This window comes from Zonotrichia leucophrys, chromosome Z, assembly GCF_028769735.1.
Source record: "Zonotrichia leucophrys gambelii isolate GWCS_2022_RI chromosome Z, RI_Zleu_2.0, whole genome shotgun sequence".
Classification (NCBI taxonomy): Eukaryota; Metazoa; Chordata; class Aves; order Passeriformes; family Passerellidae; genus Zonotrichia; species Zonotrichia leucophrys.
Window position 1 is genome coordinate 33,751,750 of NC_088200.1, and position 21,537 is coordinate 33,773,286.

General features: G+C 41.0%; 1 protein-coding gene across 2 annotated transcripts in view; it reads left to right on the plus strand.

Moving 5' to 3' along the window:
- The first annotated feature begins 12,688 nt into the window (after nucleotides 1–12,688).
- Nucleotides 12,689–21,537, plus strand: part of PIK3R1 (phosphoinositide-3-kinase regulatory subunit 1) — a 59,932-nt gene continuing 51,083 nt past the window's right edge. The window contains exons 1-2 of one of the 2 annotated variants that reach the window (XM_064735314.1): nucleotides 12,689–12,901; nucleotides 17,350–18,101. In XM_064735314.1, the coding sequence (XP_064591384.1) occupies nucleotides 17,768–18,101 (334 nt within the window). In that variant the 5' untranslated portion in view covers nucleotides 12,689–12,901; nucleotides 17,350–17,767. Of the gene's footprint in view, nucleotides 12,902–17,048; nucleotides 17,085–17,349; nucleotides 18,102–21,537 lie in introns of those variants that run through there. The other variant, XM_064735315.1, reaches the window with a different exon arrangement.

Sequence of the window (21,537 nt, forward strand, 5' to 3'; positions counted from 1 at the left end):
AAGAACCAAGAAATATCACAAACAGATTATTATCATAGGCAAAACAGGCTTGACTTGGAGAAATTAACTGAATTTATTACTATTGAAATTCACAGCAGAATAATGAGAAGTAAAATAAATCTTAAAAACACCTTTCCCCCCCACCCCTTCCTGCTTTCTAGGATCTACCTCCTCCTCTCCAGTGGTGCAGGAAGATGAAGAATGGGGGTTATGATCAAGTCATCACAGATTGTTTCTGATGCTTCTCAGGGAACGGAGCCCTTTCATTGCTCCCACGTGGGTCCCTCCACAGGAGACAGTTCTCCACAAAGCTCTCCAGTGTGAATCATTGCCATGGGCTGCAGGTCCTCATGAAGGTGCAGTCCTTCAAGAACTGCCTGCTCCAGTGTTCATGGCTAACAGGGTCACAGCTCCCACCAGCAAACCCGCTGCTGCATGGGCTCCTCTATCCACCGGTCCTTCCAGGAGCCTGTTACAGTGCAGACTTCCCACAGGGTCACAGCCTTCTTTTGGGCATGCATCTGCTCCAGTGTAGGTCTCCTCCAGGGGCTGCAGGTGGGTCTCTGCATCCTCAGGAACCTCCATGGCTGCAGGGCCGCAGCTGCCTCACCACGGTCTCACCATGGCTGCAGGGGAACCTCAGCTCTGGTGCCTGGAGCACCTCCTGCCCCTCCTTCACCAGCCTTGGTGTCTGCAGGGCTGCTCTTCTTACTCTAACTCTGCTCTTCTCTGAGCCCGATTACATCTGCACCGTAACTTCTCTTTTGCTTCTTAAGTATGATATCACAAAGGCATTACCACCTCCTCTGGCTGCTTTGGCCTTGGCCAGCGGTGGGTCCATCACACTCCTCTCTATTCCTGCTCTTTCCAATTCTCAAACAAAAGAAGACAGCTGCAATGAGAAGGACCAAGAAATTACTTTGCATGAGTCACCATATATGGGGATCTATGAAGTCTAGTTGTCACTATAGGAGGGATGCAAAGATATGAAAATAATGGAAATCTGCCTTAGCTCCTGGCGTTAGTGCAGTGGCCAGCTAAGATAGCACTCACTGCTTACTCATACCAAAACATCATTAAGAAGGTTTGAGTGGACAGAAGTTTCAAAATCCTAGGTGCTATGTAAGCACAAAGAAAGGTATCCTCCTACTGGGGCAGGAATTGTAAGGTAAAATGAGTGCTTTGAAAATGTGACCAGTGAGGTGAAAGAGAAGAACAGAGAGACAGCAGCTACAGCACACCAAAGAAAGATGCTGAGAAACAGGTCTCAGGTCAGTGTTTCTGCCTAAGAAAATAATGGGCACTTTTCTTAGACTGTCTATGGGCTTAGCAGCACATTTAGTCATTTCAGTTCCTCTCTGAAAAAAAGAGTAGCTTGTACAGGAGAAGATCATGAAAATGGCAGAGTGTGAAAATGATGTAGGTAGTATGGATGAGCGTGCATGTGTATAAGGGGCAAGTCACATCACTGTTCTTGGGTTTTGCTAGGAATATTTCTTTACTATTTCTTTATTGAGAACTATATCATCAACAGTAGTACCAAAAGACCTTGAGGGAGATTGTTTTATACTCATTACCCTCTGTATGCCCTGATTCACTGAGTGAGATAGGTAGTAGATTCAGTACCAATGCCTTTTAGTTATTTCTTGGAAGTACACATCTGGAAGAATGTTTCTGGATTACACATCTGTACCAACAGAGCTGAGACGGCTGGAGCTGACCAGGGCTTCATTCTTTATTCTGTCTACCAGCTACACTCATTAAAAAGGAGGCTGCATAAAAATATACTTAAAGTATTGCAGCAGGCAGTGCTGGTGATGAGGGCAGATGGTTTTCCCCAGTAATCACCAGGTCTGATTTTCAATCACATTGGTGAACTTTCAGTGGAAGCATGAACCTAAGAGTAGGGGACAGGGAAGTGGCCCCAGAATACAAAAGGACAACCACTCTTCTGAAATCCTAATTAAAGTAGCAATGACACTTATATTGGTCATTAAGTCATCTTTTGAAAATGTTTATTAAAAAGGAGCCAAATTGTTCTTTTAGCTTGTTTGTAACAATGTCTCCCATTGCAGAAGCAACAAATGTTCAATTAATAAATGAAGTATATGAATAAATGAATGGTTTATATCTGTTTAATATGGGCTAGCCATTTGCTTAGAAAGTTCTTGATAAGGATCTTAGATACAGAAGAGGAAATTGTTACTAGATCCTTGTTCAATTATTTTTACTTTCAAAATTGTCTCAATAATATTCACAGACTGCCCACTGAAGAATTCCAACTCTCTTTCTCAGAGATAAGCATACCAACACTCAAGATGTTCTCATAAAAGATTAAAATTCCTTCCCATATGAACAACAAATTAGTCATTCATTTTCACATTCTTGCACATTGGAATCAGAAAAAAATAAATTATTAATTACTGTTACACTCCATTTACAAAATAACTATTTTAGTTAATTTTTATTTGATGATGGCTTAAAAACAAATGAGAAAATGCACTGTAAATTTTAGCACACTAGTATATAAAGTGGAATCTACCAGGAACAATGTTAGCACTTAGTGGGGAGATTTGGGGAATAATTCTTCAAAGAAATAACTCTTAAAACAAAAAAGATTTGCTGAAGACTTCATTTTCCTACATAGTAGTATAAAAATGGATCAAAGTGTTTAGGATACTATTTCTGTGGTATTTAGTGCCTATAGGTATTTTCTTACTTCCTGTAGTGGAGAATATGTTTACGTGCATTTGTGATTATTTAATAGGTCTGTGTGGTAATTTAATAATAAAATTCAATTAAATCTTGCCTATTGACTGGATGAATAATTATGCCAAGAATATTTAACACTTTAATTCATAACATTCCAGAAAGGGAATCCTTTAAACAGATTTGTCTGCATTGTTTTGCTAGCAATAAACTCAAATACATAAATAAATTAATGGCTTTGACAAATATGTGCTGGTTCACTTCAGTTGAGAATCTACAATTAGGCTTTAATGGGACTCAACACAAGGACATGGGTCTATGTGGTTTGATTCCTTTGTGGGACAAGATATGACAATAATTTTCTAAGGAGTAAAATAACTTTTCACACAGGTAAAGTAGTTCCTGAAATTAGAAGGAATATTCAGTGGAATGTACACCATCCAGATTTATCATGCAAGGTAGTGGACATATGTAAACAAAGGATCAGCTTGCAATTTTCTGAAATGACAGAGGGCTGCACCTGCTTTTTAGGGGTTTAGATCTATAAATTAAAAATTGTATTGGAACATTAAAGTCAGAGAATGTTCTTTTTTCTTTATTTTACATGAAACAAGACCCTAATGGACTGAATTAGTGATCCATCACAGTACCACACCAAGATCTTGTTCACCTCTTCTGCAGATGAGAACACTCTACCACATAAGCTGTAGCCAGGTGAGCTGGACATAATGGACTGCAAGCACAGAACTTAAAGCTTTCTGCTCAGATTATAATAAAAATAAAGGTTGGTAAGACATTAGGACTGTTGAACTGGAAAAGCTGCAGACTTGCTAATTGAGGCCTATGTTCTGTGAGCACACAAGGGAAGAAGGAATTTGCACACCTACTCTACTGCTATAGGATAAAGTTAATATGCAAAGTGTGAACTCACTGGCCAAAGACGAGGCTCTGCAGAATCCTAGCAGGTTTCTCAGCATTGCACTGCTCTTCTCCATTGGATCTCCGTATTCCTTGATGCATTATGGAACAGAAGTAACTGCCACTAGCTGGAATCTGACTGCAGGGAAAGCAGTGAGACTCAGACTTTTCATTATGGAAGTCCCCAACTTGATTCTAAGCCTGACTGTCCAGTCGTAGCAACAACCCTGAGGGTTACCATGCCTGCCTTCCCTGCCTCACAGCAATACTGAATCAAGGTCAAGGTGTGCGAGCCAACAGAGGTTTTCATGGAGAATGAAGGCATAAAGAGAAGCAGCACTCCAACAGTACTGACCACAGAGGGAGGAACTGGTTGGCCTAAGCCCTTTACCTACCTCTCATCATACAGGTCTCCAGAGTGACCCTCTTTTTGCAATGCCTGTTCAAATATAAGCATAGCAGGGGCCTGGATCCCACTAATACATCTAACTACAGGATACAATCCAGCAAAAATTAAGAGCTATGGATCACATATATTTCTGTGAAGACACTCCTGCAAAAAAGCTACTATAGAGATATTTTTCATCTCATTTGGAATTTGTGAAAGAATGTTTTTTCTTTTTCTATAAGCACACTGGCCTCATCACCAGCATCAGCTGACATGATGAGATGTCCTTTGACAGAGACAGTCAGGGCAACAAACTGAATATCCTGCTGTCTTCATGGAAGAAGGGTGAAGTCTTCAAGAAATACTGAGGCTTCAGAATTAAAACTCCTATTGAAAGGGAAGTCTATCTCAGCCTACCGCCAGAAATTGCCTCCCCTTCTTGCCAAGGCTCACTGAGATTCCATGGAGTGGCATAAAAATGAAATTAGCACTGTGCAGCAAACAAGTTTACCAGGCTGAATAAAATTACTTCATTTCCATTTAATTGTTACATTAATGTATAGAACTCTGATACATAGATGATGCAGCCTGACCCTGTCGCTACTACAAGCAGTGGAAGCAAATTAAGGTTGCATTGTATGAAAGCAGAGAATTGAAATGTTCTTTAAAAAATTCAGTACATATGATACTGTCTAGTTTGAAATAAAAGAGGACTCCCAGCTCACAAAAAAACCCTATAGTTTCTTGCAAACTATAATCTCCTTGACTTTTCTTTCAAATAAGGCTCCCTACTCCATCACAGAAATGCTATTCCAGCATTCTTTGCAACATTTTACCAACCATTAGCAACAACATGTGCACACACAGAGAGAAAAAATACATAGGGGAAGCTTTCAGTAAAACTGAGATTTTTGATGGCGAATTCAACAGGCCCCATATTCCTTCAGCTCTCCTGATTTTAACACTGTAGAGCAGTGCATGAAATACCATGCACGGTGGTTTGCTCAGACCTCCCTCTGTCTCTCCCTACTCAAAGAAGAAATGCTCTCCAAGGACAACTGCTTACAACTTTTTTTCAGAGGTCATTGTACCACACTTACCTCTGCATTTCAATTTTCCTGTGGATCTGTATGAGCCACAGTTATGCTCTCCAGCTTCTTCCATTTTCTTTCCATTTTGAGAGATTGTTGTGGCTGCACTAAGGCACATAAATGAAATTTGAGCAAGGCACACCATGGGCTCACTCAGATTGGAGTTTCTCTGTGTGGCACTTTAGTTATTAATTTATTAAGGCATCTGTGCTGAGTGAGCATTGTGAGAAGACAACCCTGCAGAGATGCTGGCCCTCCTTGGCCCCCCATTTTCTACTTCCTGGCCTTCCAGAAAAAATGTAGACTGTAGTCCTCAGGTGCTGTGGCTAGATCTGAGACAGGAGATTATCTTCCCACAGTTCAGACCCTTGTCGTAATTAGTAATTCAATTCAGACTCATACAAGAATAGCCACAGTTTCAGAACATGTCACACTGCTTTAATAGCACTTCCTCTCATCATCTTCCAAGAAAATGTTTTGCTGTAGCTGCAATTCTTCTGTCCTGCATTTAACCATGATGTTTCCTACAGTTACCTCACCATATCCCTCTGTTCCCACAGCCTATATATTTTGCATGGTTTTTCCTAAACTCAAGCCATCAGCATTTTCTGCTTCTTTTAAGAAAGTCTTAAAATGTCAAAATTTTTCTTCATCACATTTTATGGTGAATACTGTCTCAGTCCACTTCTGTACTGAGTTCAGCTAGTTCTTACATCCTCAAGGCTATCACAAGATCTGAGATCTGATTTACGATATGACACAGTTGATGAACTACAAGTTCCCAAAATTGCTTTACTTTAGAAAGCTATGTTTAAGAAAACAGGCCAGAGAGCAGTAGTGTCTCTTAAGAGGCCGGTGACCCTACCATAAGCCCCAGTTGCATCACATCGAGGGAGTACTTTTCAGCAGAAAGTTGCATGAATACATTGCCCTTTGTAACGTAGTTTCTGCTTCAGGCAGCTGGCACACTCAAACAAGGATGGTAAGAGCAACAACATAACTCACTTTCTTCATGATTTGCAGGAGATTATGGTATCTTTGCACCAGATACTGATTTTTATTTGCCATCTGAACCTATACTTGCTCAAAACCAACAAATGAAACAAACTCCATACACCAGTAACAAATACTGCTGGAGACTACATGGCTCTGTTCAAGGTTCATTTTCCTGTCTTGTGAAGGTTATTAAGAGGTGCTTCTTTTCCCAAATACATTCTGTTTCCAAAGTCATAGAAAAGTGAAATACTTGTTCTCATATGAAACTTGTAACAACAATGTACAAATTGGTGGGTAATGGGTAGACAACTACTATCCTTATCTTTGAATTTCCATTCTTTTTCTTAGACCTAAAATCTTGCTTTAAAACTGTGGTTTGCTCTCCCTCTCCCAAAGCTCCCCCCACTTTTCTTTGTGGCTTAACAGATAAAGTCAGACCAGGAGGAGGTTTCACCACTTTCACTGCATGTAAAAAACATTAAATAATTCTGTTATTCTGAGGCTTGCTGATAGTATGAAAATGACAACTGAACACCAAGGATAGCATTTTCTTTTTCTGCTAGTAACTGAGGGCTTCTCTGGTTGGGCTTTTCAGTTCAGTAAATTCCTGATGCAATTGTCTTGATATGAGCCTTTCAAAAATTTTTTTTCTTTTCCCTATTTTTTCAAAGAAAGTACAATTTAAACATTTATTCCGTTTATATTGAAATATATTAGCTCCCATGCATTTGTAAAATCCTATTTTTATCTCATTAAAAAGATTTCCTAGTAGTACATACCAAATAAATACCCTTCTAGACATGTTACATATAATGTATTCACATTCCAAGTCAAAATGAAAGAAATTAAAATTTCATAGAATCACTGACTCACAGAATAATTTAGGTTGGAAAGGATCACTGGGGGCTATTCAGCCCATTCTTTGTAATTTGCTCCAAGCATGGCTAGCTTCAAATTTAGATGATGTAAACAGAAAAAGGTTCCAAACACTAATTGTTCCTATAATTGCTTATTTTACAGTGACATTAATTTAATAGCTTTGTGACATTTTTACAGTAAGACATATCTTTTTTTAGTACAGCAACTATGCTGTTGCCATAAAATGACACAAACGCCCTACTCAGATGGCAGCAGAAATAATGATCAGTTATATGTGCATATGTGTTGGTTGGTATGCTTGTGCACTGCAGAGAACCATGATGAATCATCCTGTCCTATAGCTGAAAGGTGGGACAGAAAATCTTCTGTTTGCTGTTCCTTTGGAAGAGGAGTAGGTAGGAAAAATAAAGGCAATTTGCTGCCATGCATTTTCCCCAAAAAAAGTGAAAGGGAAATGTTCACAGCCTTCTCAACTAACTGAGATTTAAGGAAGCCTGACTTTCTAAGGTGCAGCTCACAGCTCCTGTATTATCATTTTGAGCTTGCTCAAATGACAACTGTCATGTTGTGTGATAATATTTGCAATAAAAAGCTTGACATGTTGGAGCTGCACCCTTAGTTAGCAGTAGAATGCATTGATACATATAATTAATCACATTGCAAATTTCTCTCTGATTTTAAAAATATGATAGCTTTGACCCATCAGTTTAAACACCAAGAAATAATTTATTTATCACTGCAACAAAACAAACAACCAAATCAAACAACCAAACAAACACCACCCCCCCCCAAAAAAAATCAAACAAAAAACCCAACCAACCAAACAAAAAACCCACCTCCTTTCCTAGTCCAGGAAGCAAGAGGATACTAAATACACTTTTCTTTTGACCCTGAATTCCTACTAGCTTCACAGGATGAGCCCTAATTTTGCATTTGCTTCCTAGTACTGTAATTGCTTGATATGTCACTTTTGATGCATTTTATGTAGGAGCAACAGCACATGTTCCTGCCTAGCAGAATCTGGATTATTCATGCACATATTGCAGTGGGTTTCACAAGCTCTACAAAAACACATCTAAATTGGCAAGCTTTCTGACGCTTGGTCTTGCATCTTATCCACTTTGAAAGAGAAGGGAGTGTACCACCTATCAAATACCCATACTGAGATGTACTGTGATAAGTGACTCCTCTGAATAATTGATTTAAGGGTCCAGGATATCTCAGAAAATTGTAACAATATGTGACACCTTCCACCTTGATGTTATTAAAGAAAGGGCACAACTCTTACTATGTAAAAACTGATACAAAATGACTAAATGGTCTCAAGTTGAACATCATCCTATTCTGAGTTTATTTCTGCAGAATTAAAATTTCCCTGTGATCAGTGTCAATATCAAAAACTACAAATGGCATCTTTAGGAAAACAGTCTCAATAGAAAATGCAGCTACAAATGACCCTGGATATATAGGTACATTATTACACATGGAGGTCTTATTATTCCTAGCAGTCTTACTCAGACAGAGCTGAAATGTTGGTATAGGTGTCAGTGCAAAAATGATGCAGTGCCTGAGAAAACTCCTAAAATTTCTGTTCACTCTGCATCACTTGTCTACACTGAAGACGTGAGTTTTACATGGCTGTCAAACCTGACTTTTCTATCATTTAGCATACAAGCACTGAAAGAGCAGAGGAGGAATTACTCATAGATTTCATAAAAAGCAGAATCTTTGTTTATGTAATTTTATATGGTTGAAAGACAAACACAGATGTTGCATTTGCAGATATTATATTTATAACATTATTTTATCAATTATGCTGTGCTTCAGATATGGAAAAACTTGGTATATTTACATTTCTTAATCCTTACATATTTTAAAAAGTTTCTTGACAAAATGCATATTTTCATACACTTAGTCAAAATTATGAGACTAAAGAAAAAAATTAAATAAAAAGTCATCTTTCAGATAGCTGAAAGTAGTTTGGGGTTTTTTTTAAGCAAAATATTTTGAAGACTTTTCACGAACACAAAGTGTTTCCTAGATGTGATTAGCACACAAAAATCTTATTTCCCACTACTTTTGTGTTTTAAAAACGTGATCTAAAGCAGACTGGAGAAATTCCTTGCTAAAAGATCGTATTGCAGAAGCAAGGCCCTATTTGTTTTACAATTGCAGTTATCATCTTTCAGATATTGGGTGGAAGCTGGGGGAGCAAATTTTGGGCCGCTTTGATTCTCATGGGAAAATTTATTTAAGAGAAAGTATAATATCTCAAGGTTTGTGCCTGCTTCTGATAATTTGTATATATGTCCACTTATAGAATCGCAGAAGGCCTCCAGTGGCCACCTCTCTTTGGCTGAGTCAGGACAACCATTGTCTCAGCTGGGCAGATATATGACTACCTTCCTAAGAAACATTTAATGATGGAGATTCCATTGCCTTTTCAGGTGCATTGTATCTTGAATAGTGGAAAACAGCCTTAGATGTCAACCATGACATGAATATAAAGTGGAAATATATAAGGCAGATTTGTCTGATTAGCTGAGCTAAACAAATTTATTGCTGATGTCAGAGTTTTGGCCAGAGAGAAACCATTCTATCCTTCCCACAGAACAGAAATAAATTCAAACCAAATCACATTGTGATGCCCAGCATGATTAGCATGCTGCTAATCAGCTTCCTTCCAGTTTTAAAATGAAAGTTGTCAGGCCTACTTCTCTGATTCGTAACGAGATAGCAAGTTTTGCTTCTTTATTTCCTGAATTTCTCTGTCTTATTTTTAGCTCATTCTTTTCCCTTACATGCTAGAAAGCTTTTAAGCAGTGAAGGAATTTGCTTTTCATGGTGCTGTTTTGACTTCTGAAACACACTTAAAGCTACATTTCTGAAGAGCAATGTTTCCTTGTCCTGGCTATGACAGGAAAACATCACCATTCACAGTCTTTGATGCTTGTCCTTCTTGTGATCCATTGTACTTATTTTGCATTTAATTCATGTCTACAATAACTATGGATAGTTTTTCCTGTTGTTTCAGGGACTCCCAATCCTTTGGGAATTTTACATCAGTCATTTAGCAATGTGTGCTAGTAGAACAGTATAACTACACTGTATGAAATAATTTTCATCTTTGGGAGTAAAATGGATGTATGCATTGATTCTCCTCCAATTCCTTCCCTGAAATTAGCTACCTGAAAGCCCCACTGCTGTAGGATGGTATGATAATATGTTGTAAGTCACAGAACCCTCTTCTGAACTTAGTAAATGGTATGTGCCATTAGCATTCATCACACCTAAGGTATATTGCAGTAAAACTCCTCTGCACAGTCTCTTCCAACTTTGTCTATCTGCCCCAGGAGACCAGATCCAGCACTGGTAAAATCATAGAGTTATTTAGATTAGAAAAGATTTTTAGGATCATTGAGTCCAACCACGAACTTAACACTGTCCATTAGTGTTGGCATCTTACTTCGCAAATGGATTTGCCTTGACATCCTATAAGAAAAGAAGGAAATCTTCCTGCTTAAAATGTGCCAGTAAAGAAAAAAAATGGAGTTTGTTAGTCGAAGTGGAAGAGATCCGATACTCTGGAAACTCTGCTTTCCCCACAAATCCTCTGATGAGCACATTTTTTTCCTCTCAGTTTCCATACTTTAAAATTTCCTTTGTAAGATCTAGCTGAACTTTTTTCCTAGAGGAAAGGGAGCTTCCAGTGTAGATCCTCTCCAGTGCTGCATGACCTTTACCACAGAAAGTTTACACAGACATAAGATGCAAAGGCTCATATCATCCAGCTGCTACTAGTACTGATAAAAGAGCCTGCTCACTTTTTTATTGCCTTCTCCTAAGCAGCTTTTAGCAGAAATGCTCAAAAGGTCTCCTGAAAGATGGAGACTACAGTTGTCTTAGCAAATACATGTATGTATGGTTTGTACCTTGATGATCCCACCCTCTCACCTGTATTTTACCCTTTTGTCTTCTGCTTTTCACTGACCGTTGCCTTGAAAATCCCTCCTGTCTACATGCTGCCTCAATAACTTAACCTTTCAATTTCTCAAGAATATCCTCCTCAACAAACCTAGAACTAATCAAACACATCTACATGCATTAAAGCCCACTGTAAACTTAATATGCGAAAGCTTTATGGAGTCCTTAAGACCCTCTGAAAAGTACCTGATAGAAGAAGGGACATGGTTTTGAATTTGTGCATTCTCCTTTCTGTCTCCTGGGGTACTGCTTTGCAATATTCCTAGGGCAAACCTTGTCGTATAAATTTCACCTACCAAGATTAAACATAGGAAGTTATTCCTGGAAACACTGGGATACTGCTGGGATCTATGGGGAAAGAGGCGTGAAAGAGCTGGAGTGACCTTGAGACCGAAGTCACAACAGACAAGACAGCAAAGCCAGCAAAGAAAGCATCAAAGTTACATGCTGCTATTGCCTACCTCTTTTGGGCCCATTTCTTTCTTTGATTCACAGAGAAAGCAGCAAGTTAGATGCTCAAGGTGAAATCAAAAGTCAGGCTCAGGGAAGAAAACTCATCAAAAAAGCAGACCCACACACCCTGGAGGGGCAGAGGGGAAGCGAGGTGATCCTGGAACTTCCCGGAGAGACTTTTTCCCTCCACCGAGGGATACCATGCCAGCAAGGAGGGAGCACTGACATCGACTCTAGCCCTGCATTTCACCTGTGGGACAAGTCTATCTCACCAGCTGGGAAATGCTACTTTGGAGATCTTTATTTCCCCTAAATACTCATTGTTAGATCAGTGCCCAGGACTGGCATTCCAACCAGCCAGGCTGCCTAATCCCCTCCAAAATCCATGCTGTTTTTGCCTTCAGCAATAGCAAATGCCAGAGACAGCAGTCTGGACAGAAGAAATGAAACATTATTTCTTAATTCTGCTTCTGCCTGCATTTTCAATCCCACAAACCCACCCTCCCCCTCCACCACCCCCCCCCAAAAAAACCCTGTATGAGCTGACATTTTCCCCCAAAAATTTACTGTTCACTATTTAAATTATAGCAATGTTTTTACTTGTGCACAAACAACAGTCTCTACTCCAAAAGAAGTATCAATTTAAAAAGCAATTATGTGTCTCTAGGTTGCCAGGTAGACCACTGAAGGCATTTTTACCATCTTCCAGGATCTGGGTCCTGGACCTTCAAGCACACAGCCGTGCAGGGCTCTTTCACACCCATGTGGGGCCAAATCCACACGGCCACCAAGCAGCGTCGCGGCGGGAGCCCCGGACAGTCTATCGAGGAAGGACAGCCGGCTGTACTGCCCGGCCCTGCTCCACACACAGCCGGGCACCCGTGGCCCGCGGTGGCTGGATTTGTTCTGGACTTCACCAACTTCACAATTCACCAGCGTGACACACCGCCTTAACACGGGGCGGGGGGCGGGAAGGAGAAGAGAGGAGGAAAATCCCCAACGAGGAACTAGCCAGAAGCACGTGCTCCTCTCGCTGCCGCCTCCCGGCCTGGACTGGCGTCCCCGGGCTGAGGCGGCGCCCGAGTCCTGCAGCCATCTCTGGGCGCCGCGCCCGAAGCTCGCCGACGGCGACCCAAAGGCCCCTGGCCACGGCGGGGACGCTACGGGACACCCGGCGGCGCCCGGGCTCCGCAGGTCCCGCGGAGCGGGGGGCGGGCGGTGCCGCCGTCAGTCAGCGGCCGCGGAAGGCGGTGCCTGAGCGGGTTGGCGAAGGCGCCGGGGGCGGGGGCAGAGCCGGCGGCGGGCACGGCACCGCCGAGGCACTGAGGCGGCGATCGCGGTCGGGAGCGCGGCGGGACGGGCGCACGGCAGAGAGTGGGGCGTCGCGGCGTTAGCCGCTGCCCGCCGGTGGGAGGGAGGTGGTGGCGGCCCCGCCGCTCTTGCTGTTCCTGCTGCTCCTGCTGCCACCGCTGCTGCCGCTGAGGTAAAGCGAGTCCTGCTGCATCCGCTGCAGCTGGTGCTGGCCCTCGGGCGGCCGCCGGGGGCACGGGAGCGGGGCGGGAGGGGGCGGCGCGGGGCCGTGCGGCCGCCCGGAGCCAGGGCACCGGCCGCCCCTGTGGGGTGACAGGGCGAGCGGCAGCGCCGCCCCGCGCAACTTTTTCCCCCGTGCCGTGGCGGGCCGTCCGCTGCGGCCGAGGCCGAGCCCCGGCGATGGGGCAGCCTGTCCCCTCGCGGCCGGGGGCGGCTCGGCCCCGCGCTTCCTGGACGGGCAGGGCGAGCGGCCGCCGGGGGCTGCCCGCGGGGCGTGAGGAGCCGGGCTGGTACCCGCGCCGGGATACAGCCCCCCCGGGCGGCGGAAGGGGTGTCCGTAGGGAGCGCTGGGGCGGGAGCGGTCGGCTCGGCGTCCTCCGTGCCCGGGCCTCCGCCATCGAGCGCCGGCTCGGTGCAGCCCTGCCCCGGCGGTGGAGGGACAGCAGCCCCTGAGCAGCGGCCCCGGAGAGCGGCTGCTCTGCGGCGGGGACTGCGTGTCGGCGCGGGCTCCGGAGTGGTTAACCTGCCGGCCGCTTCAGCGGGACGGAAGTTCAGACTGTACTGCTTTCCTAAGTTTTTTCATTATCACCTCCCTTTGTCCATAGTTTGCAGCCTTTGTAAGGTCTTTGAGATGTTTCAGAACGAGACGTGGTGTATATTGCTTACAGTACTTATTCAATGTGTATCTATTTGGATTCGTGTAAAGACTTGTGATAGAATCTCCACAGATTCAAAACAATTATTTCAGACTGTAAACGGTATAAGGGTATTACTTCGTGATACATCACGGACCTCACTTTCTTGCAGAAAACAGTGTTCTAATGTGGTACTTGGTCGTCTCCACTTGGAGAGTATATTTCAGAGAAAGCTGCAGTTTGAGTCACAGGTGTGTAGACACCTAGTGGGGAGAAGACTTTGTTCTCCAAGCAAATTTCCCTGCTTACCCCACAATTCTTATTATTTCAGTGTCCCCCTGAGTATGTTAGTCGGCTCTTCTATCTACCAAGCTTATCCTGCAGTGGAAGGGAGATTGCAGGGATTTCTCTATGGATTTTTGGAAAATGTTAGAGAGATTGCACTGCAAGAAATATGGTTATTAAATTTGTTAATATAAAGGTGAAGAAAATCTTTGCGTCTTGTACTAGGCATGCTGTACCAGTAACAGCCCACCTCTCTGGTATCACTGTGCATGCAAATGCAGTGTAGAAGTTTTTATTCTCCAGCTCCAAAGACATGATAGCTTGTGTGGGAGGAAACCCTTGGGTACCAGTGAAGTGGGAGCCAGATGTCTTTTTTAACAGGGGAAGAAAGGGAGGGTGAAGGGGAAGATTTCATGTCCCCTTTGTTTTTCACCTAAATTTGTAGGAATGTCTCGAGTTTTTCTATTGAATATTAAAATTTTTTCCCTACTGAAATGCTCAATGTAAACGATTCTGCTAAGAGATCGGAATTCTGCCTGAACTCAGGAATCTTTTAGTGGCATCATACTCTTAGACAGTAAATAAAAAACAAATGAACATTGATTCTCCTCCTGTACTTCTTCTTCCTTTTCCATTTGACCAGCCAAGTGGAAATCCAGTAATAAAATCATCTCAAATATAGGAGTATTTCTTCCCTGAAGTGTTTGGTTTGTTTGTTTCAATCTATTTAAGATGGTGTTCAAGCTATATGTTTTAGGACCAGTCAGCTTGAGTCAAAATGCCTGAATGTAGAGACTGTGTAACTTCAATTGGAGTAAAAGGAATTTTTTTTAATGCAGGATCTTAGCCAAGCACTCTAAGAGGCATTTTGCATACACTGTGGTGTTACTGAGCAGGTGAGGAAAACTGGTGTTCATCCCTGTGTTAGATCTGTATGCAAGGCTCTTGAACTCTGAGTCTTAGTTCATCCCTGAACCTGAGACACAGTAACAATAGAAAAAGGCGTAAATCCAAGGAGTTCACAATGGCTGACTCACAGGAGCGTCTCCAGGTACATGAACCGTAGATCAGGAGGGCAGATCCTGGGTACTCTGTACTGAGGGTGGTGCTGACAAGTGAGCATGAACAGGTACTGCAGCTCTGAGCCCCAAGGCAACTGGATGTAAGGAAACTTTGCTATCAGAACTTCATTGCGTTTTTCTAACGGTTTGAGTTTTTAAAATATGCTTTAAAATTGTCATAAGAAGTTCTACTACAACATTTCCAGTTCTGTATGTTCAAGAGATTAATAAGAGACAGAAGTACTCATTTTAAATATATGGCCATAAAGTTGCTATCATACATTTGATAATAAAAGATCAGAGGAGTAGGTCAAGTCAGTTGAATTATGCAGTGTTTAGAAGACTTCCTTGGCTGCCAAAATGCCCACAGGCAGTAGGAGTTAAATAAGTAGTTGTAGCAGAGCACTTGTTGAACCTTCCTTAAAAAGAAAATAAATATTTCAGAGTATTTAAAGTAGTCAAAGTGGTAATTTTCTAGCAGGCTTTGCTGTGTGCATAGTTGGTTTTGATTGGAAACATTTGTATTAATCATAACGCTTGGATCAAAACTGTTAAAGTGCATTTTTTTTCTCTTGCTACATGAAACAGGAGAAATCCATGCTTTTGTAAAGGCTTCTCTGCTATTTAGTTGATACACTGGTACCTGTACTTTTTCCACAGTTTTTGTCGGTAGACTTTTATCTGGTAGAAGAGTCAAAATTAAATATAAGTGAAACTATTCATGCTAATTACAAAGTCTATGATATTTGGTAGCATCAGTCAGGTAGGCAACATAGTTTGGTTTTTCAGAAGTGGCTGCAGAAATCTCTAATTAAAACTTTGGTGTGAGCTGGGTGCCTAATACACGTGGATAGATTTGCAAGTTGTTAAAATAAATACTTATGTGCAAGCTTTTTGAAATAGGAAGTCTAATTCAGGCCCACATAATTCTTTCCTACAACAAAAACTGGTTGCAAGGGATGATAAGGAAGTTCTTTTAGAGCTTAACAAGATTTTCTTCTGTGTTCTGTCACAAGAGATGTTGTGCAACATGCTGCAGGGACCTGATGGGCTGAAGAGGAGCCACATACAAATTAGGGATCAGGTTTATTCACTGGCACAGAAAGTCCATATGCGTTCCTATAAACACTTCTTAGCTTGTCAATCACATTTCAAAGGACTTGATGACTGAGGCATTAGAAAAAATGGTGTGGAAAAGAGCTGTCAGATGTTCCCTGTTCCAGCCCTGTCTACTGATGTCTCTTTACAGTGTAAAAAGGGAGTGTTTTACAAAAAAAAAAAAAACAAAAGGGCTTTCCATACATTGAATGCAAAGTACATAGTCAATATTTACCTGCTGGTATTACACAGCTCTCTCAAGTCTTTTATTCAGATGTAGTTTAGGACTTTCTTTGCAGCTTTGTGTAGTTAGTACTTTCTGGTTTCCAGTATAGCATTTCAAATTATGATTTGGCTTGTCTTTTTAAGTAGATGAAAATGAGTAACAGTTGAAATAATATTTAGAAAGCTTTCACTGTTCTATATGTCTTCAAGCAACTGTTCTCTAAATAGATTTGGGTTTTAGTCATATTTTTCTTTTACTTTATGGTTGGGCAAGCTTGAGCTAAAAGTTCAGGCCTGTGTTCTCTTGCCTTTAATGTAATTTAAGCCTGTACCCTGATACTTCACTCCGGCTAGGGCTGCTTAGGTGGTCTGGGTGTGCCTGTTTCACTTGCTGATTGTTTTTCTAGTATTATACCATAAACACATTAAAAAACATCTGGAAGATGGGGGAGTGGTAAAGCCCCTCTTTAAAAAAGAAAAAGGGGAAATATGGTAGTCATCAAGTAAAAGTTCTTTTGAGTCTTTGGTTCTTCTACAGATTACAAGAAGACCCGTTCCTCCAAAAGGTTTTTGAAATACAGGCGTCAGGATGGGGATTGTTGCCCGTCCTCACCCTTGTCATAAAGAGGAGGAGACTGGATACCCCAGTGGTCAGTGCTAATTACAGTAAGCTCCTCCTCTGTCTTGACAGACCTTTTGTGGAGAAGGGGTGTGGCTGTCTGGCTTCGGGGAGATAGTATATAAAGTCTTGCTGCCTGGTTAGATACTGCACCAGAGTGGAGAGGAGCAGCTCCAGGGCTTAGCCCTCTCACTCTGAGGCTTTTCCGTAGCTGTAAGTCACAGAGAAGGAAGTGTGCCTCATACTGCAGGGTTACAAATTTGGTTCAAGTTATTTGACATATATCCTTTATAAAAATGCAAACATTTGCTGTAGATATTTTTTGTGCTCTTGCTTGATTTTATTGTCACATAGGATTCTTGTGTGGGACAGAGTCTTTGCCAGGGTTGCAGAAAGCTTAAGCCAGAGGTAGAATCCCAAGTTCACAATCATCAAGTGAATGTGAAATGATTTCATGACATTTCTCTTCTCTTTCCAGGAAAAGCATGTGTGCAGAGTTTGGTGGCAGAATATTTAAGGTATGTGGGCAGTCTGTGGCAAATACATCTGAAGAAAGCATGACTGGCTAAAGAGTCGTCTGAACTTGTGTATGAAGACAAAGAAGTGCTGGGAAGCCCAGGAAAAGAATTAATTGGAAGAATATTGCTAGATACAGAAGAATTGGAACTTTTAACTTCTGCAACAGACAGTGACTAAGAATAAATACATTGGTAAAAACATCAGCAGTGAAAAGGCAGACTGTGTTTTTTCATTATCTTTTGGATTTTATTACTTAAAAGACGTTTTCATCATCCCATTTAATTAATCTTGAATTTCTCTGTACATAAAACTATAACTGGACAATTGCATTTCAATACTGTTTAGTAACACTTTTGAATGTTAAATCATTTGCCAAGATGAGTGCTGAGGGATATCAATACAGAGCTTTATATGACTACAAAAAAGAGCGAGAAGAAGATATTGACTTGCACTTAGGAGATATATTAACTGTGAATAAAGGTACCTTACTAGCACTTGGATTCAGTGAAGGGGAAGAAGCAAAGCCTGAGGAAATTGGTTGGTTGAACGGCTTTAATGAAACCACAGGGGAGAGGGGGGATTTCCCAGGAACTTATGTAGAGTACATTGGAAGAAAAAAAATATCTCCCCCCACTCCAAAGCCTCGTCCTCCTCGGCCTCTTCCAGTAGCACCAAGTCCTGCAAAAGCTGAATCAGAGAGTGAGCAACAAGGTCAGTATTCAGAAGGTGCATGGTTTCAAGTATTTTTGTTTCACAGTTTTGTCTGAGTGTACTTTCATGTATATAGCACCTGTTGGTTACCTTTTTTTAGTGTACAGCTCATTTCAGTCAATTAAGAATTGTTTCTACATTGTAATGTTTAGCTCACACACTTTGTAGTTTTGTATGGTTTATCTCAGGCACAAGGACCAGTGACTTACTGTGAGGTACATCTCACAGGTTAGAAAGTCTGCTTCTAATTCTCCACTCTAAAACCTTAAGTGGAAAATGAGCCAGTTAACATTTATTTTAGGTTTCTAAGAAACTGATGGAAGTATTTCCTTTAGTGGTTCATCAAACTCACTATTGAGAAAGTTCTTGGTGAGTCCAATACTATGCATTCTAAATAAAAGCATGTTCTTACCACAAATCTTCTGCTACCAGCAGAAGATATAGTCTCATCATGGGGGGGTTACCTGTGGCCTTAAAGGTAAAATTGAGTAATTTAAAATTAAGAATGAAATGATAATAAAGAGAAATTCAGATTTATCATTTTGGGGTATGGCATACAGTAGAAAAAGATATCCTTATATGAAAAAGGTTAAGCAGAGGAAATACCTTCCTAAGTTGCTTTTTAAGCTTTATTTGCAACAGGATGCTAGGCACAACTTGGAATTTTATCAGAACTCTTCTGTTAAGAGAAGAAACAAGTCTTGTCTTTTATAATTGGAAAAGCTTTGGGGTAAAAAACCAAAAGAAACAGAAAAACTCTTCCTCCAAGTGATTTTGTCTCTTTTACCTACGGACATTCAAATTTGGGTTTTAACAGATCAATAAGCCAAGTACATTTTAGAATAGACTTTACAGCTTATTGGAGAAGTCTGGAATGGCTTTTATTTCTTCAACTTCTAATGCTTCATAAATTCTCTGGGTTTCTAACTGTTGGTAATAAGAGTTGTAGTATGTGGTCACGTTCATTACTATGGTGTCACTGCAGTGACACCAGAGTAATGAGCAGTATCATTGCACTTCCTACACAGAAATGTTTGCAGCATCACTTGCAAATTTGTGGGATCAGTTTATCAATTTTCATCCCTATGTGCGTATTGTAACTTTATATTCAGCTGTGCTGATAACCAGCAAATATAAGGGCAGAAATATACAAGAATGTATGTGGCAACCAAGTTAACCTGGCAGAAGCATTTCTAGGTTGGTGGGGACTTAACAAAGGGTGAATCTGCAGTGGTTTATACAGCAGTGTTCTGAAGCACTGCAGCAGGTATTCCTTACAAGTCTGCAGGGCCTAGATGTAAATCATTGTTAGGATGAAGTTGAGGGCAGATGAGGCTGTAGGGGATTTTTAAGTTGTGCTGTCCCTATCTCTGAAGTCCTTGAACTCTTAACTGCTAGTCATTAGAGCCTCATGTTTTCTCTTTCATTGGCATAGTTCTGAAAATGGAGTATTTCCTTTTAAAAGAAAAACTATTATATCTTTGATCATTCTTTTATTGGATATTAATTGTGCTGCTCAAGTGACACTGGCTGTTTTCTTAACCAGCTGTGGAGATAGTTGTCATCATCCTGTGTAACTGCAGAAAAAATATGGTTTTTTGGATAGACACCTCAAAGTTGACAGGTTATTTTGAGAAGCAGAGAATGGAAAGAAAATCCCATTCTTTACACGTTCTGCGGCGTGGTGAAGCAACCAGCGTCCTGGCTTTGATGTTACAAAGTAGCACTTTGTAACTTCTTTGGTTTCTGTACTGGTGCCTGCTCGATGCTTCTGTTCGCAGCACCATGCTGTGAGCTGGCCGCAGCACTGCGCTGGGAAGTCCTGGTGTTAATCTCGCTGTTTCCAAGCCTGCCTCAGGACTGTGTTTGTAACAGGCATTTATGGGAGTTTCGGCTGCTGGGAGTTACTTTGGGAAATTCTGCTGCAGATTTGGGGGGGGCTCTGCTTATATGTAACCTTCTATGTGAGATTTATTGCCTGTAGACAAAGTACTATTTACATACAATGTGTTTATTTTTAATAGCATGGGACTCAGGGAATTGGAAACAAGAGAATGTTCTGATTTAACTGAGAATCTTCATCTCAAAGCCTGCGCACATAATCCTGCTGTGTTCTAAAATGCTTAAGAATCAGCTTGCAGTCCAACCTTGTTTTCTTCGGATAAAAAAAAAAAAAAGGACTTCCCATAGCTGGTTTTGAATTAAAGATTTTAAGCTTCATATAAGAGGCTAGACACCTCCATAATGCCCTAAGACCAGGGATTAGACCCTTCTGAATAGAAATTTGAACTTCAGGCTTAATTACTGTTAAAATAAAGTATGCTTTCCTAAAAGAAATTAGGAAAAGTAATTATAAGAAGTCTCTTTACAGATCTTTTTTCCTGAAGAGATCTGAGGCAGAGAGTGCTTTGAATCTTAGAAGCAGACTTGGAAATTTACTGAAAGAGTATTATAAAAATCAAAATGAAGGTAAGACTTTTAAGTTAGCAGAATGCTACAAAAGTTAGGGTAAAATCAAAGGTGAGGGCAGAAATACAGTTCAGATAAAGAACAATATAGCAATATATGTTTGATTTTCAGATGGCTTCACTATTTTTGTTTGTGTTATTTGGGGCAGGGAATAGCACAGTTAACATTGTCCAGCCGCCAATGTAATGGGCAGTAGGCCAAGAGATTCTTCCCAAGATGATACTTCTCTCTACACCCTTAGAGTGTATTTCAAATAAATTAAGGTGTAGTGTGAAGCTGCCTGACCAAATGCAGTCAAGTTTACATTTTCACTACTTGATGAATTGAAAGTACTGTGGATTAAAATGACAAATTAACAGGGAACTGTAATTTAAAACTACTTAAACGTACCTCATTTATTTGTAATCTGTATCCTTTTTTAATTCTGTAAAGAGGGAATTCTGTATGTACTCCTGTTGCATATATGTTGAATAAGAGTATCAGAAACTTGCGATTTCAAAGAATATATATGCATAATCAAAGAAGTTCCATTAATTTGCCATATACCTAGGTTTATTTTTTGAAGAAAACTTTTTAATACTTTCACTACTCTTTAATCCTTAATTATTGAATGGTACTTAATTACTGAATGGTTTTCCCCCTTGTCTTTATTAAGCCTGATCACTTGCTCATCGATGTCCAGATTGCTTTATATTGGATATAATTTGCAGTATTTAAGCACAATGCTGCCAGTACTCATAATGCTGTGTTACACAGAAACAAATAAAATCATAGACATCTGAACACACTTTGCAGTCAAGGAGGCTGTTGACATGGGAAGAGCTCTGCTCATCAGGCCCGTCTTACACAGTCAGTCTTAAAAACAGAGAGCTTCCTAAATGTTAAAAGCCAATCTGAAAACAACCCCCCCTTGCTGGTGGTCTTAAGTTCAATTAAAACACTTAACTCTTTCCCCATGTTTTTATTT